Source organism: Neomonachus schauinslandi, chromosome 7 (genome assembly GCF_002201575.2).
Source record: "Neomonachus schauinslandi chromosome 7, ASM220157v2, whole genome shotgun sequence".
NCBI lineage: Eukaryota > Metazoa > Chordata > Mammalia > Carnivora > Phocidae > Neomonachus > Neomonachus schauinslandi.
In genome coordinates this window covers 119,037,716-119,063,569 of record NC_058409.1, presented here as the reverse complement: position 1 = coordinate 119,063,569, position 25,854 = coordinate 119,037,716, and the positions used below count along the sequence as shown (strand labels likewise).

General features: G+C 39.0%; 1 protein-coding gene across 2 annotated transcripts in view; it reads right to left on the bottom strand.

The window, feature by feature from the left end:
- Nucleotides 1-768: 768 nt before the first annotated feature.
- The window catches only part of TTC33 (tetratricopeptide repeat domain 33), a 32,542-nt gene continuing 7,456 nt past the window's right edge, over nt 769-25,854 (bottom strand). For both annotated transcript variants that reach the window (XM_021696452.2, XM_021696443.1), the window contains exons 3-5: nt 6,457-6,538; nt 4,851-4,982; nt 769-1,501 (exon numbers count right to left, since the gene is read on the bottom strand). In XM_021696452.2, coding sequence (XP_021552127.1) covers nt 1,148-1,501; nt 4,851-4,982; nt 6,457-6,538 — 568 coding nt within the window. In that variant the 3' untranslated portion in view covers nt 769-1,147. The remainder of the gene's footprint in view (nt 1,502-4,850; nt 4,983-6,456; nt 6,539-25,854) is intronic.

The window sequence follows — 25,854 nt, the reverse complement described above, 5'->3', positions numbered from 1 at the left end:
GTTTTGATTTGTGAATACAACTGTGGCCTTTCAATGAAATATTTCTTTAAATATATCCTTCTCTACTCACATACTGTACCATAGTCACGTTTCAGTTTCTATGTATGTTGTGCCTAAATTATTCATTCACTGGCACTCATTAACATCCTTACTTTTTTATTTTTAGAAAGATATAATCTAGCTATTAAAATTGAAACTAATTTAATTGAGTAGTTGCAAAAAAGTTATCTAGAAAAGGACTTCCAAACCATTAGCTGGAAAGTTATAAGCAAAAGATATTTTTAGAGTTTTTAAGCTTTTAAAAATAAGGAGAAGAAAATACTGCTTTTGACTGGGACAACACAGTAGTACAATTTGTTATGACACATCTATAAAAGCCATTCATTTTTTAAAAATGCACATCTGAAACATGACCTACCTGTGGAAAGGAACACTATCCACTTTAACAACTAAAAAAATAAAACCATCATTCTGACATTTATCAGTATTTTACATACCTAATACTGAAAGAGGCAACTACTATTTTCATAATAATCTTAAAGTCAAAATATAAGCACAAATCAGAATTCAGAGAAACTTCGAAAATGTTTAGAATGTACACACTTGCATGCATTTTCAGTCAAACTTTCAAAGATCCCACATATAACCAAATGACAACTTTGAATCAAAATGAATGTCAAAGATATTTAAGCTTTGTGACAGACTCTAATGCAACCGGAAAAACAGAAGAGTAAAGAACAAGAGCAGTATATTTCTAAGGAGGGAAAGAAATCACCGACTTCCTTTATCATGAAACAAAAGTCAACAAGTCAGCATTTTAATAACACTGGCCATCAAGTGATTCACTAGTAGAGAATTCACTTTTCAAGTTGTGTCTTTAAAATGCATTCACTTATATTTTTGGATTACATTAAGTTTATTAATCAAAAGCCACCGTACTCAGATTTCTAATCTTAAGAAGTTTAAATCATAACTTATCAAAGCATCCAAACACTGTACAGTAATTCTACCGTTTAGTTTTTATATGTCTCATCTGCGAAACTCACTTTACAAACAGGAATTTTGCTCTGTTTCTCCACAGTTAACGTCCTTATGCCTAAAATTTTAAGTGGCAATCAAAAAGACAGATTAAAGGATTCCCGCTACTTCATCGGGCTTTGATGAAAACAGAGCCATCTGGTGGTGCAGCACCATCTTCCTTCTCAGTGACGGTCTCTACAGTCCCAGAAGCCGACACAATAACCATTGTTTTACTTGCTGGAACCGTCTTCTGTTTCTCAGCAATCGCCGCACAAACAGCAACAATCTCATCACTTTCAAAGTCATAGTCAGGAATGGACTTTGGTGAGAAATGGGTTACTTCCACTGATGCTTCACGCTTTTTAATCTTCTGTGCTACCTTCTGCTGCTCCTGGAGTGTTCTTGCCCAAGAAAGGTCTTCTTTCCATATTTCAGGGTTCATTGGATAGATGTGAAGGGCGACCTGAAAACTTCGAATTGCCTAGGGGAGTTAAAAAAAAAAAAAAATCAAAGTTTTTTTTTTTTTTGCTTTGTTTTAAAAAAATGAGTGGATTTAATATAATCCATAATATCTATCTCTATCTCTTTAAAAAATATATATATATATATATATATATTTTTTAAACATATTAGAATGTAAGGATAGAAATTAGGGCTGTACCCTAAAAGCTGGATGATGATTATCATGGGAAAAAAAAAGTTAAAGAAGTGTGAAAGAAAGTGCCGGACAAATTGCTGCTGAGGACTCCAAGTCCATTAAAGTACAGGTAATGCTATTATAGTTCAAGACAAGGCAAATGCATTGTTCTGCTTCTGCAGGCCAGGAGATATAAGAATCTAGAGATTTCTTGGCTAAAGCATGATCAGGAAGGTACCGGAATGCCTACCTTTAACACCAAGAGCTTAGATTCAAATAATGCTAACATATATTGACTGTCACAAGAGACAAAGAAGGACATTATAGAATGATAAAAGGGTCAATTCACCAGGGAGATATAATCATTATAAAATATATTCATTCCAACATCAGAACACCTATATGTATAAAGCAAACATGGACAGAACTGAAGTGAGAAACTGACAGAAATAAATAGCAGGAGACTGCAATACCTAACTTTCAGCAATGGATCCAACACCCAGACAGAAGATCACTAAGGGAACAGAGGACCTGAACAACACTATAGATCAAAGGGGCCTAACAGACATAGACAAAACATTCCTCTCAACAGCATCAGAGTACATACTATTCTCAAATACAAACAGAACATTTTCCAGGAGAGATCACATGTCAGGTCACAGAACAAGTCTTAACAAATTTAAGGTGACTGAAATCATACCAAGTATCTTTTCTAATGACAACGGAATAAAACCAGAAATCAATAACAGAAGAAAAACCAGGAAATTCACAAATAAGCAGAAACTAAACAACACAATCTTAAACAACCAATGAGTCAAAGAAGTCAAAAGGGAAATGAGAAAACATCTGGAGACAAACAAGAATGAACATATAACATACTAAAACTTATGGACGCAGCAAAAGCAGAACTAAGAGGGAAGTTTATACAAGAAAGATCTCAATTAAAAAGCTAATTTTACACCTCAAACAATTAGAAAATGAAGAACAAACTAAGCTAATCATTGTTTTCCAACACCCAACTCTCTTTTTTTAAGTTTCAAGTTTTTATTTACATTCCAGTTAGTTAACATATAGTGTAATATTAAGTTTTAGGTGTAGAATTTAATGATTCATCACTTACAACACCCAAGTCTATGTAAAAACCTAAATAATTACTCCTGGGTCTATCCCCACCTACTGACTTTTTTTTTTTTTAAAGATTTTATTTATTTATTGGAGACAGAGAGAATGAGAGACAGAGAGCATGAGAGGGAGGAGGGTCAGAGGGAGAAGCAGACTCCCTGCCGAGCAGGGAGCCCGATGTGGGACTCAATCCAGGGACTCCAGGATCATGACCTGAGCCGAAGGCAGTCGCTTAACCAACTGAGCCACCCAGGCGCCCCCCACCTACTGACTTTTAATGTACTACCTGTTCTATTTATCCATGTATTTTCTTGTGTTTTTGTCCAAATATATGCAAATATCGGAAGAATGGTTAGATGTTAATATTTTTTAGCTTGCTTTCAATATATTTTTCATAGTGACCCTTCCTTATGACATTTTGAGTAAAGTTATTTTTTTCTTACCATTTCAGTCTTTCAAAAGAATAGCTTAAGTTTACATAAAAATTACAAATTTAGATTTTTCCAAGTACAGCCCTAAAAATTACATTAAGTGAGGAAAAAAATACCACTTTTAACCCCTCCAAGAATTTCATAATTTTAATGGACATAACCATATCAACAGGAAAAAAAATAACAGCTGACCAACTCGTTCCCTTATTCAAAAAAACTTAAAATCTTAAACAAATTTACTTTTACTGATTGACTGAAAATATCCTACAATGTCACCCGCAGTATTTTCTTTCTTTATAGGACAATCTTTGCTAAACATTAAATCCTACAGATTTATTCCCATTACCATAGATACTTAACAAGCAAAAGAGATAATGCTTTGTAAGCTTTTAAATAAAGCAGAAATGGGGGGAAAGTATTATGTGATAGGCTTTGTTTGTTTTCCTGTTAACCCATTAGAAAACAAAATACCATGAATTTCTTTTTTCCAACTCCAGTATGATTTAAGTCTTCAGGTAAAAAAAAAAAAGAAAAGAAAAGAAAATGGACTTTGGTTCATCTGGTTTCCATCACTGTGAATCTCATTTCAAATTATAATGTTTACAAGTTACTTGACACCAATTATTCTCTCATCAAAATTCTTTACTTATTATTTCTGAGAATTTGACAAACACCTTTTTTTGGTAATCAGAAATAATATATTTATCAGAAAAATCCAACTTATCCATAACTTAAGCCATTGCTAGTAAAGGTAAATTCAGGGTTTACCAGTCATTTCATTAGCCTTTAAAGAAACTATTTTTAATTTTTTATTTATTGTTTTCTTTTCTAACTGTGAAAGGCAAATAAAGCCATGCAAAATCTTAATTAAGACAAACAGAAAATCTGGCACTACTGTATTAGATTTGAAAACACTCTTTAGGAAGATAGCGACCAAAACAAAAACAAAAACAGGATAACTGTCATAGTCAATTCTCATCTATTCAGCCTGTGCTACCTAATACCTGAAAAAAAATTCTTTTTTTTTTTAAAGATTTTATTTATTTTAGAGAGAGAGAGAGTGGGAAGGACAGAGGGAGAGATTCTCAAGTAGACTCCCCACTGAGCACAGAGCCTGCCAGAGGGCTCAATCTCACAACCCATGAGATCATGATCTGAACCAAAACCAAGAGTCGGACACTTAACCAACTGAACCACCCGGGCACCCCCTGCAAAAGATATTCTGACTCTAATATAACTGATGTTTATAACGGAAAAAGATGTTCAATAATAACTTTGATCTGTGTCTATGGCTTAATATTTTTTTTTTTTTTAAGATTTTATTTATTTATTTGACAGAGAGAGACACAGCAAGAGAGGGAACACAAGCAGGGGGCGTGGGAGAGTGAGAAGCAGGCTTTCCGCTGAGCAGGGAGCCCGATGCAGGGCTTGATCCCAGGACCCTGGGACCATGACCTGAGCCAAAGGCAGACGCTTAACAACTGAGCCACCCAAGCACCCCTATGGCTTAATACTTTTAAGAAGTAATTTGTTATTTACTTTTTGCATAGATATGATAAATGGCTATTTACTTTTTGGTTCAGCTAATCAAAAACATGTCAGAATAAAATTTTGTCATTATAACAATCTAACTTCCTTACCAGGACTATCTCTCCTAATCCAAGCTGAGCACGGCCCAAAGTTTGCCAAGATTCCCATGAATGTGGATTTCTCTGGACAGCCATTTCAGCTGCATGTACTGCTGGGAACATTTCATGAAGAGACATTAGGACCTATAGCCAAAAAAAAAGAAACAAAACCTGTCAGTAATATTCATAAACTAGCAAACTACTAATGAATAACCATATGTAAACTTTTCATTTTTAAAAAAATATTTTTAGTCTGGTAAATATAGCATCTCAGTGGTTCTGACCCACTCCTTCGCCATGCAGGGTCAGGAACAACTATTCTTCTTCCTATTTCTAAAATAACTATGAAAATGTAAACTATCCCCTTTTCAGTTATTGAACCCTGCTGTCCATCTGGTTAAAATAAGGTGGTCATGATCTAGCCATGGTGGCTCACAGGTATTTGAACTCTTAATTCCACTTCTGATTATTCTATTTACAATGTGGTTTTCAGGGGACCCCAGGTCTTTTTTTGCTCAACCACCCATCCTATGAACATCTTCCTGCTACAAAAATCATTTAAACACTCCACCGGCCTCCCCACAACTGCATTCTTCAAACCATACAAAGAGAAAAATAGGGAGTGCCAGAACCTACCGCTTCAGTCTATGGGAAAGGGCTAGATTTTATCTATCATCTTTGGGACCATTCACATTTCACAAGATCTGTAACACAACTATCATTATCAGGTTACACATTAATTTATTTCATATAGTTTACCACAAACACTGTCTTTAATATATACGTAGTCAAGACTGAAAGTTAAAGACTTAACCAAATGAAGGTCTTCAACAACACTTCATTCAGCGGACATAATTTATTTGGGGTTTTCTTGGATAAACTAAAATCAAAGCTGATAAAGAATGTCCCTTATGTTTGAGATCATCATCTGGAAGATATCAGTAAGGTGTGTAGATCAAGGCTGAATTGTAACTATTCCCTGCCAAAATATGTTTGATATTCCATTAGTGATTTTAAAGTCTTTTGGATAACTTAATCCAAGTGCTCAGAGATTTTCTTTATAGACTTTCCCACAAAATAACAGAAATGTATTTTTAAAAATTCAAGTGTTATTTTTAAACTATTAAAAATTTGAGTCTATTCTGACCTTTTGCTAAGGACTGGGCCATTTTTAGAGAAATATCATCATTCAGAGTCCAACCATCCTTATTCTGAAGAAACAAAGCTATTGCTCAGTCCACTACAATTAATTTCCAAGGAAAGCAAACACATTTCATTTATTTAAGAAATCACCAGTGACTTCCTAAAAGATAGCCTTCTTTTCATATCTTACCATAGGTTAAAATAAGTTAACTTCATTGTGAAAATAAATGAATTTCTAATGTCATGCAAAAGGCAGAGCCATAAATAATATGGTGATAATATTTCACCCAGGGCCCACCAATAATAATAATACAGTAACATATTTAAGAAAGGAAATGTTGACAAATTTGAAAAAGACATATTCAACAAAGAAAATGGAAAGAAATGCCATTTTGGTTCATTACTGTTCACCAAACACATATGAACACAACACAGGAGATTTCATAATGCAAATGAAATTCTTCATAATCATTACCTGCGATTTCATCTCATACAGGGTGGCATCATCTGGGGTTAACTGCAGTGCTTCATCCCATTTTTGAATTGCCTCTCGATATCTGTGGTTAAGTTACATTAGCATCATATTTTTAGTAAGTCCTTGAAAGTACATGACCAAATTTTAAAATCAGGTACTAAGGAATAATTGTATATCAAGAAATAGCTCTATTCAAGAACTGACACTAATAATAATGTTACAAAAGCAAGAAAAATTCCAAAGGGAAAGGACAGCAAAAGAGAAAAAGACAAATATAAATAAAAGAGATCTTAGAAATCTTTCCCCAATTTTACTTTCTGGGCTGAGAAATCACTACCAAAATTTCCCTTTTTCATCAACCTCAATGTCTGCAAATGTTGTCATACAAGTTAGAAGTACCACAAAGGACTTTTCTGGGGAATTTACAATCCAGTTGCAATCCTGGGCTCTACTGAAACAATCTAGCTGACACAGAACACTTTAAGAAGTTTAAGCCTGTTGATTGTGTAAAGACTCCAGTTTTCGGGCACAGGGGTGGCTCAGTTTGTTGAATGTCCAACTCTTGATTTCGGCTCAGGTCATGATCTCAAGGTCATGGGACTGAGCCCTGCATCAGTCCCTGCACTCAGCAGGGAGTCTGCTTGAGGATTCTCTCTCCCTCTGCCCCTCCACCCCCCGCCCCCCAACTTGCGCTTTCTCTAAAATAAATAGATAAATCCTGAAAAAAAAAAAAAAGATTCTTCAGTTTTAAGTTTCCTTGTCTGTAAATTCCATGAGCTCAGGAACTATAATATCTTTTCATCACTATTAATACATGGTAAGCTTATAAAAAATGGGTAAAATGAATGGAAAACAGTTTAGAGATGGTGATCTCCACTACCACCTTTCCACTGATGTCCTCCTAGTCAGGTTTTTCTTGTGAGCTCCAGAGCCATATGGTCAACTAACATCTCCACGAAGATACTTCAAACTCATTCTGCCTAAAACTGATCTTAGCACATCACATGCCAAATCTGCAGAAGCACTGCAGCACTTTCTTTTTTAAATAAAATTAAGGAATGACGAAGTCCTCCGTGTTATCTCAAGCAGGCATTTTCACAGCATCCTTCACAAGTGGTTAACTCATGTATACTTGAATATCTCTAGAAAGAGAAAGTTCTATTTACCAGAATATTTTCCATGATGATGAGCTGAAACTTTCTATTCTGTACCTTTCCCCCAGTGCTACTAATTCTGCTTTCTCAAGCTAAACAGAAAATATGTAATCCACTAGTTTTGATTCTTGGCTACACCAGAATGATCTAGGGAGATTGTAGAAGTGAATCCCACACACACACACACAGAGCTGGCCCTTGCCTCAGCTCAACTAAAACAGATATTCTCGTAGGAGGGCCCAGGCACCTGTATTTTTTGAACCAGGAAATGCTAATAAACACCAAGGTTGTGAACCATTGATAATATCTTTCAAAGCATATTAAGACCTATCATCTACAATCTTCTCTTGAATCACTCATTGTTACCTGTTTTCCAGACCCTTCATTTCCTCTGTATGTGTTCTTCTGCATAATTTCCTACTTGAATATGTGAAGATCCAAACCAAACACAACAACCAAAATGTGGGCCAATATGCACTGATTATTATTTAAACAGAGGACAATGAAATAAAGAAATAAAGGCGACATTTGGGAGAAAATGCAAAGTTGAAGAACATAAAAAAGTACATCCTGTTTTCACCTGACTAGACAGTTCCTTGACTAGCAAGGAATATGAATAGGCAGTTCCATTTCCAGGGGTCTCATGCCATCTTGGCAAATGACAAACAGGCTATAGACACCTGAAACTAAGTCTACCACAGAGCCAACTCCATGGCTAGCAGCAGGGTGAGGGTGAACATGGTGGGAGTGTGCTTTACACATCCTGCCTGAGGCCATGAAAGGCCATACTAGTGGCTATTGCTGCTTTGTAGTAGCCGGCTGTGTAGAGTTACACGCTTCAGATCCCCCCTGCAAAAGCGGACAGTCTTTGCTTCCAAGCAAACCAATCCGAAAATGTAGACATGGCTATCAGAACTCCTGCCTAGACCACAGTTAATATCTTCTTCCCTAACAGGGGCCCCTGCTGAGCACTGAAAAGTTACCTGTTTGAACACTGTGTTTAATTCTGGGTGAAAGACTACTAGAATTTTAGGAACACCGTGTGACCATTATTCACTTCATTTTTATGATGTGCTACTACACTGCGGTGTTTCTCCCTGCTTCTGCCTGCATCAGAAATATTCTTTCTGGGGGAAGCCTAGGTGGCTCGGTGGCTCGGTCGGTTAAGCGTCTGCCTTCAGCTCAGGTCATGATCTCAGGGTCCTGGGATGGAGCCCCACATGGGGCTCCCTGCTCAGCGGGGAGTCTGCTTCTCCCTCTGCCATGCCCCCCTGTTCCTGCTCTCTCCCTAAAATAAATAAAATCTTTAAAAAAAAAAAAAAGAGGGCACCTGGGTGGCTCAGTTGGTTAAGCGACTGCCTTCAGCTCAGGTCATGATCCTGGAGTCCCTGGATCAAGTCGAGCATCGGGCTCCCTGCTCGGCGGGGAGTCTGCTTCTCCCTCTGACCCTCCCCCCTCTCATGTGCTCTCTCTCATTCTCTCTCTCTCTCAAATAAATAAAATCTTTAAAAAATAAATAAGCAAAATAAAAGGAAAAAAAAGAAATATTCTTTTTTAAAAATTTTTAGGTAGTTAACATACAGTGCAATATTGGTTTCTGGAGTAGAATTCAGTGATTCATCACTTACATAGAACACCCAGTGCTCATCATAACAAGTGCCCTCCTTAATACCCATCACCCATTTCGTTTGCCCCACACCCCCCCCTCAATTAACCCTCAGTTTGTTCTCTATCGTTGAGTCTCTTTTTTTTTTTTTTTAAAGATTTATTTTTATTTGAGAGAGAGAGAATGAGAGACAGAGAGCACGAGAGGGAAGAGGGCAGAGGGAGAAGCAGACCCCCCGCTGAGCAGGGAGCCCGATGCGGGACTCGATCCCGGGACTCGATCCCGGGACTCCTGAGCCGAAGGCAGTCGCTTAACCAACTGAGCCACCCGGGCGCCCCTATCGTTGAGTCTCTTATGGCTTGTTTCCTTCTCTCCTTTTTCTCTTTTCCCCCTTCCCATACATTCATGTTTTCTTTCTTAAATTCCACATAGGAGTGAGATCATATGGTATTTGTTTTTCTGTGACTGACTTATTTCACTTAGCATAATGCACTCTAGCTCCGTCAATGTCATTGCAAATGGCAAGATTTCATTCTGTTTGATGGCTGGGTAATATTCCATTGTGTGTGTGTGTGTGTGTGTGTGTATAAATATAAATAAAAATAGACAGATAGATAGATAAATAGATAGATAGATAGGTATCACATCTTCTTTATCCATTCATCACTCGATGGACATTTGGGTTCTCTCCACAGTTTGGCTATTGTTGATAATGCTGCTATAAACACTGGGGTGCATGTAGCCCTTAGAATCTGTATTTTTGCCACAAATCAAACCTCTAAGAGCTTTGCCAATTGGAAATGATTTAGTTATCAAGGGTTTTCCCCAACTCAAGCATCTATCTAGAGCCAGGGTCCCCAAAGGGGAAAGTAATAGTGGAAACATGCAGTCTCACCGGCTGTTGTCAGTGCTCTTCCTCCATCTCACTCTCAGAGTTCCCTCTGGAGTGCTCCATACGTCTGCTTTCCACACATTCCGTCACTTCTGCACAGTGTCAGGCTATGCCCATTAGCGTGGCCCATACAGGAGTGAGTGGCTGGCACACAATTTTCCATACAAACTCTGTGCTGGCACACAATTTTCCATACAAACTCTGTGCTCAGCAGGCGACAGACACGGGCTGGTTAAACCACTGTGTCCTGCTGCCGGCCCCTAGTTACCCTCAATGGGAATCTGAAACTCACAGTTATTTTTAGATAATTCATATGTCAATGTTAGCTAGAAACTGCCTAATGCACTTCAAAGTAAGCCATTTAAGGTATCTTTTCAGGTACCATCAAAATTCTTATTTATCAATTCCCTCTATTAAAACACCATCAACTGGGGCGCCTGGGTGACTCAGTCGGTTGAGCATCGGACTCTGGATTCCAGCTCAGGTCATGATCTCAGGGTCATGAGAACGAGCCCTGCAGTCAGGGATTCTCTGTCTCCCTCTGCCCCTCCCCACCCTCCAACCCCCTGGTCACAGAAAAGTAGCTGTTTCTGCAGGGTTACAACCTATCAGATCACACTGTTTGGATTCGTGTGCTAACCCCTCAAAGGTGCCATTCTTATAGTCCTTCCTTTCCCAGCCCCCCATATAAAGTAGCTTCCTTTAAGCAAAACATAATTTTATTTTTTTTTAAGATTTTATTTATTTGACAGAGAGAGACACAGCAAGAGAGGGAACACAAGCAGGGGGGGTGGGAGAGGGAGAAGCAGGCCTCCTGTGGAGCAGGGAGCCTGACTCGGGGCTCGATCCCAGGACCCTGGGATCATGACCTGAGCCGAAGGCAGACGCTTGACGACTGAGCCACCCAGGCACCCCTAAGCAAAACATAATTTTAAAAAAGAATGGTGGGGCGCCTGGGTGGCTCAGTTGGTTAAGCGACTGCTTTCGGCTCAGGTCATGATCCTGGAGTCCCGGGATCGAGTCCCGCATCGGGCTCCCTGCTCGGCAGGGAGTCTGCTTCTCCCTCTCCCACTCCCCGTTTGTGTTCCCTCTCTCGCTGTGTCTTTCTCTGTCAAATAAATAAATAAAATCTTTAAAAAAAAAATAAAAAATAAAAAATAAAAAAGAATGGTGGCAGAGAAAAGATGTAAGGACCTCACCTGGTACTCAAGTCAGCAAAGGAGAAGATAAAAAGGAACTTACAGAGAAGGTACGAGAAAGTCTGAACTTTACTGGTGGGACTCAAGGGATAAAGACCACAGCTTGCGGATAAGAGAGAAAGGGAAGGAGAGGGAAGGCAGGATCTGCAGATTCCAGTGGGGCCTCTTCCTTCTCTGATCCGCACGTGTACATCTATTACGGCAGCCTAAGACCGCAAATCTGTGCTGCCAACTAAAACGCGTGGTTGGCTTACATGAAGTGTTTGATTTTTTTTAATACAAAATGTTCTTAAATCAGGTCTTCCTGGTATTCTATACCTAAGTAAATGACACTTGTTTTGATATAATTGTTCTGATATAAAAAAATTATTTCCTAAATATACAAATAGAGAAGAATCAGAAAATACAGGAAAGTGCACACATACACACACATACCCCCCACACAGAATTAAAGACAACCATAGTTAATATAGTTAACACTTTATTGTATATTCTTTCAGTTTGTTTTAATGTATATCACACATATGAAACATTTTTTATGTCTTTAAATTATCAAATGCTTCTTTCTGTAGCATAATGCTCAGAGACTGATTACTACTGTTTCAATACAAAAGTCATTCAAATGAATCCTCTACTGTTAGACATTATACTTAAAAGCTGCTAAGAGAGTAAATCTTAAATGTTGCCACCACACCATGATCCTGGAGTCCGGGGATCGAGTCCCACATCAGACTCCCTGCTCAGCGGGGGGCCTGCTTCTCCCTCTGACCCTCTTCGCTCTTGTGCTCTCTGTCTCTCATTCTCTCTCTCTCAAATAAATAAATAAAATCTTAAAAAAAAAAAATGTTCTCACCCTACAAAAAAAGCAATTATGTGAGGTGATGGATATGTCAACTAACCTTTTACCGTGGTAATCATTCTGCAATATATATGTTTATTAAATCATCTATATCTTAAACTTACATAATGTTATGCATCAGTTATATCTCAATAAAACTGGAAAAAATTACCCTCTGGCCATTGCAATTATCTTTTTGGAAGGAAGTGGGCTACAAACAATTGTTGAAGAAGAAAAACTATTTTGGAGATCAAATATACACGTATTATACTTGATATAAAACTGACTGGAAATGAGATCACTTTAGAAGGAAAGATGGTATAACTTAAGATAACATTCTCATTAATTTCCTTTAAGAAAAAAGCCAATGAGGAAAGAAATAAATATTATATTTACTTGTCTATGCTCCTCCCCCTCAGATTTTCTATTAATATGACCTGCTGGGGCACCTAGGTGGCTCAGGGGGTTAAGCATCTGACCTTTAAAACCCATCTGTTATTTGGTAAAAAAATACTCAAAAAAAAAAAAAAAAGGAAAATATGCTTTTTTTTTTTTTTAGACAAAGAGAGCATGCTCCCTGGGGGAGGTGGTGGTGGAGGGGGGAGGATGAAACAGAGAATCTTAAGCAGAATCTGTGCTGCCCCACACTGGGCTCAATCTCAACCCTGAGATCATGACCTGAGCCGAAACCAAGAGTCAGACATTTAACCACCTACACCACCCAAGTGCCCCAAAATATGTACAATGAAAAGTAAATCTTGCCTTCACTCTGTCCTCTGGTCTATTAGATCACTTTCGCACAGGCAACCAGTTACCAGTTCCTTGATATCCTATCAAAGATAATCTTCAGATTTATAAGCATGTGGACCTATGTATCTTTTAAAACATCATTAATGGTAACATTCTAAACATACACACCATTCTCTCCCTTGCCCTTTTTACTTAATATATCTTGGAGATCATTTTGTATTATTATGTATAGAACTGCCTTAAAAAACAAAATGGCTGTATAGTAGATCTCTACTATCCAGACTCTTACTTTCTAAAACCGGGAACCAGAAAGATTCAGATTTTACACAGCTTTAGAGTAAATTTTAATTACTTGTCCTGATTATTTAAATTCTCGATAAAAAGAAAAGTTGCATACATTAAAACACTACTAAACTCAAAAGCTTTATTCCAGATATAGCTGATTCTCATTCCCATAGTTATGTTCTATAAAGTCGCTATAAAAACTAAATTAGCAAATACTGAATCATTGCTCATAGGGAAAATACAGGGTTAAGTTCCTGCAAACCCCTGGTCATATTTTTATCAACTGATTAACATATAGCCTTGTTTTATGTGTTTCTGTTTAAAGACATCTTATTTAATAAATACTGCTGATTCATTAACATTGAACTCACGGCCAATAGCACTGTAACTCATGCCTGGACAAAGCTTACTGAACACACACGTATTTTCTCTGTAAAATCTGTGCTCATTCACATCACAGCCTTCTCGTCCTTAGGAACACTAGACAGCACTTCTGAACTATATTTGAGGGCCATTTTAAACAGCAAAACCACGGAAAAAAGGCACATAAATGTGGAAAATATAACTTAAACCACAAAAAGGACACTTGTTTACAGTATAAGAGCTGAAACAAGGAGGCACAGTTTCACCTTGTGTGACTCACCTGGGAACATACATGCAGGCACTCAAATTTTTCTCAGCTCTGTGCATGGCCATTAATGATTGTGAAAGCACCATGAGTACTGATTTGGAGGTTACCAATATACTTCAGTGAGTGGGTAAACTCATAATTGCAGAATCCAGGGGCGCCTGGGTGGCTCAGTCGGTTCAGTGTCTGCCTTCAGCTCAGGTCGTGATCCCAGAGTCCTGGAATCAAGCCCCGCATCAGGCTCCCGGCTCAGCAGGGACTTTGCTTCTCCCTCTCCCCCTGGCTCTCCCCCTGTCTCTCCCCCTGGCTCTCCCCCTGTCTCTCCCCCTGCTCGCTCTCTCTCAAATAAAATCTTTTTAAAAAATAAATAAATGCAGAACCCATGAAAGAGGGTTGACCGTATTTAAGAAGAAATGTTATAGCATTTTTTCTATGTCAAATAAAATGTAACTAGCCACAAATGAGTATCACTTTCCACTAATATCATGACAGATTTCTATTTGATTTCTATCAAACAATTTTACATCCTTATATGGAAATATCAAGACAAATTTAAATGCTATTTCTATCCCACGCTGGGTATAGAGATTACTTAAATTAAAAAAAAAAAAAGAAGAAGTTTCCTAAAAGCTATTTCTTTCTTTCTTTTTTTTTTTTTTAAAGTAGGCCCACGCCCAATATGGGGGTTGAACTTACAACCCTGAGATTAAGAGCTGTGTGTTCTACCAACTGAGCCAGCCAGGCGCCTCCTCTAAAAGCTATTTCTATACAGCTACATTTTTAGCAAATCCCTAGCTAATATTAACATTCATAATTTTATTTCCTCATTAAAAACTATGTCATCAATAACTTTAAAGTTTTCACCTTATTTTATATTGTATTTCTAATAATATTTACAATAATTGTAACCAAAAGTGTTTCATGATAGAAATAACTTTTCTGGCTCAGTTTATATTTTCTTATTGGAAGTGGCTTTCCTTTGTTCAGAATATAATATTTGAAATTAAGTTTAGTTTACTTCTTTGATTTTTTAAGAGCTTTCACACAGACATTACAATGATATTGAAAGTAGTTTTAGGGGCGCCTGGGTGGCTCAGTCGTTAAGCGTCTGCCTTCGGCTCAGGTCGTGATCCCAGCGTCCTGGGATCGAGCCCCGCATCGGGCTCCCTGTTCCACGGGAAGCCTGCTTCTCCCTCTCCCCCTCCCCCTGCTTGTATTCCTGCTCTCACTGTCTCTCTCTCTGTCAAATAAAGAAATAAAATCTTTAAAAAAAAAAAAAGAAAGTAGTTTTAGATAGATTTAATTTGTGTGAAAGCTGTGTGACTTCCAATTGTATGGTAAATTAGGGTCCAACTTTTAGACAATGATCAATTTTCTGAATTAAACCAAAAAAAATGGGTAAGTTAAAAACTTTAAGTTCTCTGTCTAGCATCTGGAGTAGCATTCTGAAGAAAGCAAGGACAAAATAATGTGTAAGTAATACAACGAACATTCATCATAAGGAACCTAATTTCCATAAGTTAAGCTCAGAAAGAAAGAAAAAAGAATGAAAAGGCAATAAAAGAGAAAAAACATACTTCCTAATCACTGCATATTTTCTCAAAACACACATGTTTAGGGGAAGGGGAAATGGATTGGGAAGAAGCGCTGAGATGCTGCTCTGACCAGAGTCCCTGTGTGAGTCTATCAGGCAAGGGACAAGATAGAAGTAGACTTTAAAAATAAATCCTAAACTGCTCCGAGTTTTAGTCACGATCACTTATTGAAATTATGTGGACACAGGATTAGGTTAAGTCAAAAAGTCCACTTTCAGTAATCATTTAAATTTCAACTATTCACTTACACAAAAGAACAAACATATCTTAAAAGTGTCTAACTTATTATAGACGAGAACAAACAACTTAGGGTGGATCAATTACCTCTGCAAACAGTAGGAAGGAGCTCTGAAATTACATCAAGGTGGACACACACTGAATAAAGATCATTTTCCAAAGCAAATTAAAACAATGATGCCAACTCCTACCTAGTGCAGGATGTTTCTTAGTTGTTATTGTATTGAAAGCAACTGCCCTCTCCTCCCTACCACGCTAGACAACCTGTTTTCTAAAACAAGTAAAAAGTCACAATTTTAATCTCCCAATTTCTACTTCAGATATAGAGATCATTTAAAATTATTTTACCATCTCTATTATTCACTCATGGAGCATACACACAAATGTCACAAAATAAAATTCACTAGACATTAATTCCAGTATCATGGAATAATTTGAATCAAATTAAAACATGTAAATAAATGGGCAGGATTATAGCAAGTGACCTTATTTTATTTTAATGACAAATATATGACAAAAATCACAAAGTATGCAAAAGGCAAAATAATAAATAGGACTCCCTTCCCTAGCTAAACCCCATCAACTTGCCTTCGTGCTTTGTCAGAGAGGCTCACTCTGACCCCCTTGCCTAAATCATTCTTGCGAATATTGGCTCATGATACCCAGTTATTTTTCTTTATAGAACTTGAAACTTTACATTTATTTCTCTGTCTGTTTAAACCAGAAGCTCTGTGTACACCCCGGTATATGCAGGTGCAGCACCTAACACGATAGGACCTAACACATATCAATAATTTCTGAAGGAATAAGGTAGACACAGGAGTGGCAAACAGTCTTTGTGGGATAAATGAGGACATTATGGCCCTGACCACGAAATAGCTGCCACTGCCTAAGCCACAGTTTTAAATACCACAGTTAAAAATGTAGTCTTAAGAGTCCTAATGCGTTTCAGCATATTTGGACAATCTAGCAATAAAGAATGCTTTTGTCCTAAGAAAGATACATTATCTGAAAAAAGAGAATCCTAATAATCACTGAAGACTTTCTAGTGCATCAGCTAAACATAAAAATCCCAAAGTATTAACAAATCCAGCAACTTGTTAAAAAGTATAAAGTCCACATGACCACGTAGGATACATCTCAGAAAAGCACTAGAAAAACTCATATGTAACAGATAATGGAGGGGGGGGGAAAAAGTACATGACACTCAATAATACTTAACACCCATTTCAACTCTTTATAGCTATTCCCTATAATGTTCTTAACAAAAAGTATATACAGCCCAGAAATTTAGTCTCCTGGGGCGCCTGGGTGGCTCAGATGGTTAAGCGTCTGCTTTCACCTCAGGTCATGATCCTGGGGTCCTGGGGTCAAGTCCCGCATCGGGCTCCCTGCTCGGCGGGGAGCCTCCTTCTCTCTGCCTCTGCCTCTCTCTCTCTCTCTCCCTGTCTCTCATGAATAAATAAATAAAATCTTTAAAAAAAAAAAAAAAGAAATATAGTCTCCTGGTGTGATTATCCACTAAGCTTTAATGATACTTTATCTAAAATCGGTAACTATGTCACCTAAAAAGAAAGCGTTTGTACTTCTTCAGGCAAATTATGGGTGGCTTCCAGCCTATCTCTAAATATTTCCAAATGTCATTTCAGACACAACATGAAAAACTTTGCAAATCTGCTATGTTCTATTCTCCGAAAAATTAAGTTATTCCTTCATAATAATCCTCCTACTCATAATATTCTAAGAAATGGAGTAGCAGTCAATTCTATAGGACTTAAAACTAGTGAATCTATTTCTTCTAGTATTAGCTTATCAGTCCAATCTTTTTTCTACTACCCCCCACCCACAACTCTGCTCCACTCAGCTGCGTATGGGCCCAATCCCCACCCACATATCATGTCTTTCTTTGTTCATGGGGGTCCCCCAGTACACAAACATATGAATATCTAGGATTTCCTTCCTCCCCCTCTTCACTATTCAAAGGCTCTCTCTCCTCTAAGACCAAGTTAAAATTCCGTTCTTATCTTAGTGGATAATCACACCAGGAGATTGGTGTCTAAGAATAGACACACAGAACACGTTTTAGAGGGACACCTGGGTGGCTCAGTTGGTTAAGCATCTGCCTTCGGCTCGGGACATGATCCCAGGGTCCTGGGATCGAGCCCCGCATCGGGCTCCCTGCTCGGCGGGAAGCCTGCTTCTCCCTCTCCCACTCCCCCTGTTTGTGTTCCCCTCTCTCGCTGTGTCTCTCTCTGTCAAATAAATAAAAAATCTTTAAAAAAAAAAAAAAAAAAGGAAAGAAATGAAAACAAATTTTACCCTAAAACAAAAGTAGCAAATACCTTAATTCTTACTTTGTTCCAGCTTACCATTCCAGGTATAGAAATTACAAGAAATCCCAAGACTAGGAGAATGGGAATAGGGGTAGAAAGAACCAAGAGATTAAAATTCTAGGTAGAGCAGAACTTTAAGACCCTGGGATGTGTGAGGTTTCAGGAGTCTCTGGCTTTAGAGAAAGGGGCTGGTCCAGAGGCCAAGGTCCATCCAGTAAAGCACCACATAATGAGTATTTCAGGCTCTGTGGACCATACAGTCTCCGTCACAACTGCTCAATTCTGCTGTCGCACAAAAATCAGCCACAGATAATACATAAACAAATGTGCATGTCTGCGTCCAATAAAACTTTATAAAAACTGGCTGTGGTTTGCCAACCCCTGCATTACTTGGTCCAACCACTTAAAATCTGTCATGTTTGTCAAATGTCCTTTTCACCTTCAGTCCTATTTTCTGCCTAACTCAACCAGGAACCGTTACCACCCCATGGCAAGCATTTATATCAATTTACAGAGGCGGTTCTGGTTGTCATTATGACTTAGAGGCACTAGCAACAAGAGTTTGGGGGTGCTAACAACCGGCAAGACAAGGGGCAGTCTTGATCAACAAAGACCTGTCCCGTCCAAAATGCCAACAGCGTTATTCCTGAGAAACAGGACAGCCTCCCCCATCCCCACCCTCCCACCCCCCAAGTTGCTTACATTATCGCAAAATACAAAATGAGAAGTTCAGATAACACTGACCACCACTGGTTCTGGTTTTTTTCATTAGGCAGCAGGTATACACAGATACGCATACAAACATATACATGTACAAACACAGGCACACAGATTTGAGGGCAAAAAAAAAAAAGTCCACTCCACCCCCTCAATGGTGCTGCTTTCATTTTGAAGGCTTTGCTAAGTGAAATGTGCTTTATGCCCACAGGGCATGCGAAGGTTTAAAGGAACAAGTGAGCGGGTTTTCCACCAGCTAAAAAGCAGCAACTGATGGGCATTTACTTCACTACCATAAGCTTACTGAATTCCCTTTCCGCCCTCATTTTTCATCTCTCCCTGATAAACTTCTCCTGGCCTACAAACAAAGGGTGGCACCACCCAGTTCCTCCATTTTTGCAACACAGGAAACTTGGCACCCAATAATCAATGGTCTCTCGTAACTGCTCCAGCATATCTCTTAATTCAACTTCGGTTTGGAACAGACTGAACAGACACGGCCCTACTGCAGCTGCTGGATAGGAAGTGTTACAAGATAAAAACTTGGTTTAAAGTCACTGTGGTTAATAAGTGACCAAAGTCTGATTCAGCCAGTTTAAAGACAACCTTAACCGTGTGCTGGTAAGCTAGTGCAAAGAAAACGGGCACAGCGATCACACAGGGGCAGCATGAGGTAAGCCCTACACCGAGGTCAAGAACAGCTGGTGATCAAGCCAAGCAAGTGAGTACACTCATTTATGCGACAGCAATGCCAAAGTGTTTAACTACTTGGTTCCCAATCAGACTTCTAATTTACTACCGCTTCAAGCTTAATGAGCTCTACAGTTATCAGCTTGTTCATTTGATATTTATTAAGCATCCTCTCTGGGCCAGGTAGTCTAGGTACTGAGGATGCAGCATTCAACAAGATATAAAATGGCCCTACTATTTTTCTAGATCTTCCATTCAAGAATGTTTGCATGCAGGAAGAAGGCAGAAAAAGAAAACAAACCTACGTTAAAATATGATGAGTGCGGATTAAAAAAAAAAAAAAAGTGGAGGAATGTGAAAGGGAGTAACCGGATGGCTACTCCGAATGCGTGGTAAGAAAAGATCTCTCTAGAAAGGCATTTGAGCTGTGATCTGACTGACAAAAAAGTAGTCAGCTAAGTGAAGATCTGGAGAAAGTTCATTTTGGACAAACGGAAGTGCCCGAGGCAAGGGAGGGCCAAACACCTGACTGTTGGAGGAAAGGAAAGACAACCAGCACGGATATAGTAGGAGGAGGGAGGGGAATGAGAGCTGCAAGAGGCAAACTAAAGCCCCGATCACTTAGGAACTAGGAGGCCACGGTATGAGTGTGGCTTTAATCGCATGCGTGATGAGGAATCTGTAGAGATTTGATGCAACACAGAGACATGATTTATATTTTGAAAAGATCAGTCAGGCCCAGGGAGGAGAATGGTCTGTAGAGGGGTAAGAACGAGCACAGGAAAGCTGTTAGGAGACCACCTGAATGACCCAGGTAAGAGATGAGAGTAGATTAGATTAGAATGACAGCAATGAAAACAGAGAGGATAAAGAAGATTTAGAATATGTTTCAAAAATAAAGTCAACTTAACCTGGATATGAGGAGCAAAAAAAAAAAAAGAAAGAAAGAAAGAAAAGAATCCAGGATGCCATCTTAGCTCGGGTTCCCTGGGAAACAGAGCTTGAGGCCGAAGCTTACTCTTTGTGGGGGGCAGGATCCCAGGGAAGGAAGAGTGAGGGAAAAAGAGAAGTAAGGCAGGAAAGAGGGAGAATAAATACAAGGCAACTGCTAAGCTGGCAACAGCTTCAAAACCAAACAGATGACTGCTAATCTTGTAGAACTTCTTCAGAAGACTGTACAAAACCTGTGTGTCTTGGAAACTGTCCAGTAAGAGGAAGAAGGGAAAAGAATTTCTCTGCCGGCTCCCTTCCTTACCCTGTCTCCCACCAAATTCTACCCCACGAGGTTTTAACCCTTCACACTTCTCAGTGTGTGAACCACTTGCTCCAGAGCACCTCTGGGTCCAATCTGGCCAGTGTCAAGCTGTGAACCATCGCTGGGTCGTCAGGTAGCACCATGAATGAGGGCTGTCTGGGCTGACCAGCAGCAGCTGCCAGGGCTTTACGACCGTGAGAACAGCAGGTGGGGCGGGCAGTCAGGGGTGCCTGGGGCTGACTAGCTCTGTACTGGCACAGAACCCCGTGGAGCTGCCTCCTGGCTTTAGGCTTAAGTAACTGGGTAAATGGCGATGCCTTTTATTGACATGGGGAAGACTAAAATGTACCAGATGTTTGCAAGACAAATCAAGAGTTCTCCTTAGTACATGTTCGATTTGAGATACGAATTAGACATCCAAGTGGTTTAAAGTAAGCTCTGGAGATTTAAGAGTCGGAATTCAGGCGGGAAGACAGCACTCCAGGCATATTCGGTCGTTATCGGTATAGAGAGGTACTGAAAGGAGGAGACTATGTAAGTTTAAGAAGGGGAAAAAAGGATATAGAAAAGACAAGAAGTACTTCCTAAATACTGCGGCCCACCAATACTTAGAGAATGAACACAAGAGGAGGAAGCAAAGAAGATGAAGAAGTGGACAGTGAGACAAAAGAGAAAACCTGAGTGTGGTGCTGTAGATGAGACAGCAGTGTATTTAGGAAGACAGGGGTCAACTACTCTGAATGATGACAGGTACTGTGAATGGGAACAGGGACATGATGACCAGAGGTCATAAAACCTTCACAAGAGTGGCTGCGGGGACCAGTGGGAATAGAAACATGACTGGAATAGACCCAGAGGATGATTCATCAAGAAATGAAGTTTGTGGTGAAAGGGGAGTGAAGAAATGGTAGGGCATGTGCAGGCAAGGGAAGCTTTTTAAATGGTTGTTATCAAGGTATTATTTGTACACCAGTGAGAAGAAACCAAAAGAGAGGGAGGAACAGATGTCATCTAAATGAAGATCACGGTCATTAAATAGATCCATGCTGATGTCAATAAAATGCGTGCCACACAGCCAGACTGCCTTCACGTTCACTTTGATACGTATCCTTTTCTAGACAAGAGATAAGATTCACGGTAAATTCTAATTATATTTCTGCTTCACACACATACACTAATTTCCACAGAGGAAAATCAGACAATTTAGCTGCATGATCAAACATCACCCTCTAGTGGTTGAAACCTTGAAAGCCAACATATCAAAGCTGGAACTCACACTGTGACTCCTGAGAGGTATAACCCAGTTAGGAAAGATTCTAGAAAAAGGTGTCTGCACAAAATAACTTATAAAAAATCTTAACATTACATGAAATGTGCCAATCACATATAAAATCCTAAAATACAATACCTGAAGTACATTTATTGAATGTTTCTGAGGGGCTAGGTGACATGTTAAGCTCTTTCACATGGACTTGCCTTTTAATCCCCCAATTGTCTCTGAGAGAAGTCTTACCATTTTACACATGAGGAATTGACACTTAAAAAGTTAATAATCTGCCAAAGGTTTTACAGACAGACATGATAAAGCTAGGATCTGAACAGAGGTAAAATGACTTCAAAATCCACACTCTTATTCACTATATTCACAATACTGTCCCTGTGCATCAAAATTACTTAGTGTTTAGATAGAAGAGAACACCAGTTTTTGGTTACAAAGAATCATAAATACTGTAAGTTAGAACTTAAGATCTTAAAAACCATTCAATTGCAAACGAAAGTTTTCTAAGAGTAGCTGGTTACCAATGAAGTAAACTGACAGCAGGAGACTATAATGCCAAAAACTTGTGCTGCCTTTTGAGGAAGGATGACATTAACACACTTGGATTGCGCTACATTTCATGTGTTCAGATCACACTCTAAGTGCTAAATAAAACTAAATTAGAAAATATTAAGTGCAAAAAAGACAGACAGAGGAAAGAAAGAAAAGGAAGGAAGGAGGGAGAGAGGGAAGGAAGGAGGGAAGGAAGGAAGAAAATCACAAGGAGGCAAAAGCTTATATCCTAGGTACAAGCAGTTCCCTCTTCATCAACCTTCCTCCCTTCCTCCATCTCTAGCAATTCCTCTAGAGGCATCCCTACTTCTCTACCATTCTGATGATCAGTACTCATTCCAAGTTCAAAGCTGTTCCATATTCTGATGCACTTATCTTTACCATCATTTTACAAAAGAGAAAAAAAGAACTAAAAAAGGCGACATGATTTTATACAACCTCTGAGAGGCTAACTTGAGGAGGTGAGATTCTAACTTGAGAATTGGGAGTATGTGCAACTGCAAAATTCCCCCTCCCCACTTCCAGACGGGGGACTTCTGCCACTGCTCCCGGAGCACAGGAAATAATTTAAAAGGCTAAACGGTGACCCTGAGCCATGACCCAAGCTGAAATCAAGAGTCAGATGCTCAACCCACCAAGTTGCCTAGGCGCCCCTGATTTTTTTTTTAATCAAATTTACTGGAGTATAATCTAGATGCCAAAACATGTACCCATTTTAAGCATGCCCTTCAATGAGTTTTTACAAATGTATACACCCATGTAAATACCACAACTATTCATAATAAAGAACATTTTTATTAACCTAAAATGTTCCCTAGGCCCTTTTGCAGTCAACCCACCCCAATTTCTGGCTCCAGACAAACACTATAGAGTTCCATTTAGGGATTTACATAGATGGAATCAGACAGTATGCCCTCTTTGACTTCTTTCTCTAAACATAATGATTTTTTGATGCACCAATCACTCCTTTTCATCACTCAATAGGATTGTCACTATAGATTAGATTTGTCTTTAGAGAGATTTACACAGAGGAAACAGATAATATACACTCTGATTTCTTTCTCTGAGCATAATAACTCTTGGATGCATCAATCATTCCTTTTCCTTGCTCCATAGGATACTACTGGATAGATACACCACAACTGATTTATCCATTCACCTGTTGATGGACATTTTGATTGTTTCCACTTCATGGCCACTGTGAATAAAACTACTAGGAACAGGGGCGCCTGGGTGGCTCAGCTGGTTGAGCACTGCCTTCGGCTCAGGTCATGATCCCAGGGTCCTGGGATAGAGCCCCGCGTCGGGCTCCCTGCTCAGCGGGGAGCCTGCTTCTCCCTCTCCCTCTGCCTGCCTCTCTGCCTACTTGTGCTCTCTCTCTGTCAAATAAATAAATAAAATCTTAAAAAATAATAATAATAAAACTACTAGGAACATTGTTATGTAAGTCTTTGAGTGAATATATGTTTTCCTTTCTCCTGAATAAATACCTTGGAGGGAATAGACTGCCGGATTGTATGGTAAGCTGTATGTTTAACTCTACATTTTCATGAACAATGGCTTGAAAGTTTGAGTTGCTCCACATCCTCGCTTGATATTGTCAGTCTTCTCAATTTGAGCATTCTAGTGGTTATGTAGTAGTATGCTGTGGTTTTAATTTGAAGTTTCCTGGTGACTAATCATGCTGAGCAGCTTTTCATGTGCTTACTGGCCATTCATGTATCTTCTTTTGTAAAGCTGCAGGTCAAACTTTGTATCCATTCTTTAATTGGCTAGTGTCTTGCCACTAAGTTGTGCGAGTGCCTTATGTAGTCTAGGAAAATGTCCTATGTCAGATATATGCATTATAGATATTTTCTCCCAGTCTGTGGCCTGAATTTTCATTTTTTAATTACGCCTTTTGATAACCAGATGTTTTAACTCTGATCAACTAGCACATAAATGTGAGTCATTTCTGTACCTTATATTCTTTTCATGATCTGTAGATGTCCATTCTCACAATGACACTATTAAGGCACAGCATTCAAGAATGTGCTGATGCAATAAAGAAGTGTAAGTTCTCTACATATTTTTTGGTCCATAAAATTGTTTTAGCCAGTCTAGATTCTTTGCATTTCCATATGAATTTTAGGATAAGCTTGTCAATTACTACAAAATCAAGCCTGCTGGGATTTTGATCGGAATTTCATTACGTTTACAGCTTCATTTGAGGGTCTGATAGGTGCCACAAACTGTTTTAATTTTGGGGCACTACCTTCGACTGGATGCTCAGAGAGGGACTCACAGAGATGACCACATGTGAGTAGAGGTAAGAAGGACAGGAAGAGAGACATCAGAAAACAGAAGATAAGAGCTTTTCAGACAGAGCATCATAGGACAAAGTTGTATAAAAACTGTGTTCAAAAACACAAGGAAGGCCAGTGTGGCTAAAATGTAGTGATAATGAGGATGCTTAAAGATGAAGCTGATTCATGGGGTGTCTGGGTGGCTCAGGTGTTATGATCCCAGGGTCCTGGGATCGAGCCCCGCATCGGGCTCCCTGCTCCGCGGGAAGCCTGCTTCTCCCTCTCCCTCCCCCCTGTTTGTGTTCCTGCTGTCGCTATCTCTCTCTCTGTCAAATAAATAAATTAAAAAAAAAAAAAATGAAGTATATTCAGAAGACAGGCACTGAGGTTTTGAAGTGTCTCTTTTTTTTTAATTTAGCTTCACTATTCCTCCTTATATTATGTTTTACTCCTCATATTAAGTTTAATATTATCTTAGGTCTTTTTAAACTATTATTTCTATTTAGTTTTGGCACAGAGTTGCCAAACTGTTCAATCCCACTAGATTCCTTTTTTTTTTTTTAATTTTTTTTTTTAAGATTTTATTTATTTGTGAGAGAGAGAATGAGAGACAGAGAACATGAGAGGGAGGAGGGTCAGAGGGAGAAGCAGACTCCCTGCCGAGCAGGGAGCCCGATGCGGGACTCGATCCCGGGACTCCAGGATCATGACCTGAGCCGAAGGCAGCCGCTTAACCAACTGAGCCACCCAGGTGCCCCCACTAGATTCCTTTTATTCTGTTTAGTTATCTTCTAAAGCTGTGTATATATTACTCCAAAACAAATGCTAACCAGCAAAAAAAACTCAATCATTTCACAGTGTTCTTCATTCATAATAAAGCATCCAACCCAGCTGATTTTGGTGAAATGACTCAATGTTTTGGCATGCAGGCAGAAAACAAGAGTCATTTTGTTTATCTACAGAGTTACTATCTCCCTTGTACCACAGGAAATTCAGAGGGACTCCCATGGCAATAACTGAATAGCTTTTCCCTCCTGCTCACTAGTGTGGTCTAGAGAAAAGGGCAAAAACAAAGTCAATGAGCTTTTAACAGGCATTTACAG